At 34.7% G+C, this 4,605-nt stretch overlaps 1 protein-coding gene across 1 annotated transcript in view; it reads left to right on the top strand.

Moving 5' to 3' along the window:
- Positions 1-1,682: 1,682 nt before the first annotated feature.
- Positions 1,683-4,605, top strand: part of LOC128641425 (selenoprotein Pb) — a 21,163-nt gene continuing 18,240 nt past the window's right edge. Inside the window, exons 1-2 of the mRNA XM_053694057.1 lie at positions 1,683-1,763; positions 3,263-3,489. Coding sequence (XP_053550032.1) covers positions 3,287-3,489 — 203 coding nt within the window. The 5' untranslated portion in view covers positions 1,683-1,763; positions 3,263-3,286. The remainder of the gene's footprint in view (positions 1,764-3,262; positions 3,490-4,605) is intronic.

Genomic DNA, 4,605 nt, shown 5'->3' with positions numbered 1-4,605 from the left:
TGGTTTATCGACGTACAGATAATCAAATGTGTTGTCATCGAAAATACACATGGCTTTACCATCATCAAGCAGATCGTATAGTTGGGCTCCATATGCAGTTGTAGAATCGCCAGAAAGTTTCACATAAACCAAGTTGTCATGCAACTATCAAGCACTACAATAGAGCCCCCCCTTATCGAACTGCTTGATGACTATGTCCTCCTTTTTTGTAGATGCCTCAATGCCTGTCTTTGTTCAAATTACAGGTTATTGTCATGTTTGGTGATCTTCGAACTTAGGTCTTTTAGGTCCTCCTCTACACTCTTGTGAAAGGATTCTAGTGCTTGGTCCCTAACCTGCGTGGGGTAAAAAATTGACTTGGGCTTGTACCCATTATGTGAATACTTATATACATCTATATCTGTACTCTCTATCTCAAGCAAGTGTAGGATCAAGAAATCCTTTTCTTCCATGAAGCTAAAGTAGTCATATTGTGGGCTAGTATCCTTAGTTAAAGTTTCCTGTAATGGGGTTGGATTGTGTTTATAATATTTTTTGATGGTTAAACCTCTAAAGAATCTATTTACATCCATTATGGTATCAAAAATATTAAATTGTGTAGATGGCACATAATTGAGGCCTAAACTCAGAACAGATAGCTCTACATCAGTTGTTAATGTTGCCTTTGACAATACTTTTATATATATATATATATATATATATATATATATATATATATATATACATATACACGTGTGTATATATAAATGTTTGTATATATATATATATATATATATATATATACACACACACACACACACATATACACATGTGTAGATATACATATTTGTGTGTGTGTATATATATATATATATATATATATATATATATAGTTTTACAAAGCATATTTAAGCAAAATGAATAAATAAAAGAATGCAGAAATGATAAAAAAATATTTTACAAAAAGTATCATTGCTCAATGCAATTCTCTTGTTTTTATATATATATATATATATATATATATATATATATATATATATATATATATATATATATGTGTGTGTGTGTGTGTGTGGATATATAAATGTTTGTGTGTGTTGTGTGTATTTTTATATATATATATATATATATATATATATATATATATATACACACACACACACACATACACATGTGTATAAATACATGTTTGTGTGTGTGTGTATATATATATATATATATATATATATATATATATTTACAAAGCATTTTTAAGCAAAATGAATAAATAAAAGCATGCAGAAATGATAAAAAATTATTAAAAAAAGTATCATTGCTCAATGCAATTCTCTTGTTTATATATATATATATATATATATATATATATATATATATACAGTGTATATATGTGTGTGTATATGTAAATGTTTGTGTGTGTTGTGTGTATATATATATATATATATAATATAGTTTTACAAAACATATTTAGGCAAAATAAAGAAATAAATATAAGCATGCAGAAATTATGTTCCCTAAAAGGATTTATAATAGATATATGTATATATATATGATTCTATGATTTACTATCACTTTAAACTACACAAAAATATGCCAGAAGGAACACAACTAGGTTCTTTTTTTCATATTGTGCATTGGCTGTACCCAGTGACCACCATTTGCTGTTGCTTATGTGTTTGCTATTACTTTGGGGAGGAGTCAGTACACATAAAGTGCAAGGGGTCCTGTCCTGCAAATCATTATCTACATGCTGGTGCTGTAGGAAGACTACAGGAGGCTCTGACTGTGTGAGTGGGGTGTTTGGGGCTTGAATACTATTAGTGGGTGGAGGGCAACACAATCTGTGTGTAAATAGGAATACACTGAGGTAAACACAGATCTGTGTTGTAAACAGACACATTTTTAATGGTATTGAATTCTGGAACCATTTTGAACAGTTTTCATTTTTTTGTTTTTTTGATCAAGTTGTATATTTTGTTCCCAATAACTGCTATTGTCACTATGGAAATATTGCTTGTAAGACACCAATGCTTTTTTTTTATATGTTCTCTTCCACAATTGCCCATTTGAAATATACAGAGCACCACTTCTCTGCATCAGGCATAGTTTGTTACTGTCTGGGACATTTTAGTACATTTCCAGGTCTGTGTGCACCTGTAGATTTGTGATACTTATTGTGCAAACGCTGAAGCTTGTAATGTTATAAGCTAAGGGACTTATACTCAATATACTGTCAACTCTGTAAAATAAGTGAAACATGAAATACTTCTTCTATTATTGTTGTTAATGCACCGGTATTGCAAAGTATTACTAATAACACTATCTTTCACTTTGACTATAATGTCTCATAACTTAGAGCAGATCATTATTATTTGTATTATTTATAACCACCAGCATATTACACAGTGCTATTCTGTAAAAAGCAATAGCTGTGTAATCATGTAGCAAAAAACAAACAAATCAGTAATGGGTATGGTTTCTTTACAATCAGTTAGAGAGATAGACATATTGCTAAAGCTTTTCCTGTAATCTGAAAACTGTAGTTTCTTCCACTAAAGTGCATTCTGTAGAGCTCAGAAATGTGGCCCACCTATTAGCTCCAGAACAAAAAATACAAGTTTAGCCTCCTCTCTTAAAAAAATGATGTTTAGTTCACAGCAGGGTAACAGGAAATATAAACAACGTTTTGGACCTACTATAGGTCCTTAGTCATGTCCTGATGTGCCCAATAAAGGGCCTTTTTAAGAGAGGAAGCTGGGACTGTACTTTTTTATTCCATGGTTAATTTTTAGACGTGGTAGGTGCAAGGTTCGAAACAATATAGTATGGGCTGTTTTCCACTTTTGATTGTTCCACCAATACCCACAGTGATTGCTTGATATGTGCAGGAACTCATCTACATCTGCCCCTAAGTGGGCATAGAAGGGCAGATAAGATAAACAACACTCAAAAGGTTTTCTAAAGAGTGCGTTCCTGGACTGCAAAAAAAAAAATTTTTAAAACATTTATTATGTATGAAGTGATTCATTTTTGATGCAAATATAAGAAAAAATCTCTTATGTCCCTTAAGTTAGTATTTCCACATATACACAAATAACAGGTTACACAATAGTCTCAGAAATACTGATAAACAGTGCAAAGGGACGCAGGGAAAATGGCGCAATAAAGCTAAAAACAACATAATAATTATATACAACGTAACAGCAGATGCAGTACTGTTCAATGATTATCCATAGATGTGATGTATTGATGCAGCAGACATGATAATATAACTTATTATGAGCAGGATCACAGAGGTTCAGTTGGCGCAATGGGAGGAACTGTGGTTTTGATTACTTCCTTCTTGGTGCTTTTGGTAACCATGGCAACAGCTGCAGAAAATGGAACAATCTGCAAGGCCTCTCCCACATGGAGAATTGAGAACGAAGACCCGATGGCTGGAACGCTTGGACAAGTGACCGTCCTGGCTCTGCTACAAGCCAGCTGCAGATTCTGTCTCACGCAGGCTGCCAAGTGAGTGACTCACAGACTAAAAGGGATAGTAACATCATTACATGGTAGCAGTTAAACCGACATAAAAGTGAAAAAGGGAATGCTCTAATGTGTTATAGCATTTTACTATTGCACTGTTACTTGCAGATATCTGTGCAACATGATTAAACACATAGTTAAAGTCAGCTTCAGAGCAGTATTGCACTACTGGGAGCTAGATGATCAATCACTAGGTAGCTCCCAACAGTGCAATGTTGATCCTGAGCCTACCTAGGTATTCTTTTTAACAGAGGATACCAAAAGAGCAAGGTATATTTGATAATAAAAGTAAAGTGAAAAGTTTCTTAAAAATGCAATGCTCTATCGAAATTAGGGTTGCCAACTCAGCCAAGTTTTCCTGGACGCTTATGAGTTACACATGCTGCAGGGTGTGCAGGGAGGAACATGTATTGTGCTTCTGGACAGCACTATTCATATTCCTCCCTGCACACCCTGCAACATGTGTAACTTATAAGTGTTCTGTATTTTAAGGGACGGGTGGCAATCCTAATCGAAATCATGAAAGTTTAATTTTGAGTTTTATGCCCATTAAAGTTACACACTGAAAATGAGCTGCATATTTTTTCAACCCTTTAACATCTTGTGTCCTTTCTGTGGCCTTAAGACACAGATGTAAATGTGCTCTGATCTGACAAGTAACTGTGTAGAATGTTGCAGGGTCAGTAAATTTCAGCATACTTAAGCATGATGGAGGGTCTCTGTTCTCTCTGGATGGAGTAGAACAAGAACATATTAACAATTATTATAGTTATTAGACAGCATAACAGGAAAATATAAAGGGATGTGTATTGCAATGCAATTGTATTCTCATTAAACATTTGGGGTCCGATTTACCATTGCCCGAATCGGCCCCAATGCAGCTGTTTCCGTGTGAGCCTTCAGGCGTGCCGGAAACAGGAGTTAAGAAGCAGTGGTCTTAAGACCGCTGCTTCTTAACTTGTATGCCACCTCTGAGGCGGCATACAGACATCAGCCCGATCAAATACGATCGGGTTGATTGACTCCCCCTGCTAGCGGCCGATTGCCCGCAAATCTGCAGGGGCGGCATTGCACAAGCAGTTCACCATCAGCGATGTC

This window comes from Bombina bombina, chromosome 10, assembly GCF_027579735.1.
Source record: "Bombina bombina isolate aBomBom1 chromosome 10, aBomBom1.pri, whole genome shotgun sequence".
Lineage (NCBI taxonomy): Eukaryota > Metazoa > Chordata > Amphibia > Anura > Bombinatoridae > Bombina > Bombina bombina.
The sequence above is the reverse complement of the archived record's forward strand: the minus strand, read 5'-3'. Positions and strand labels throughout refer to the sequence as shown.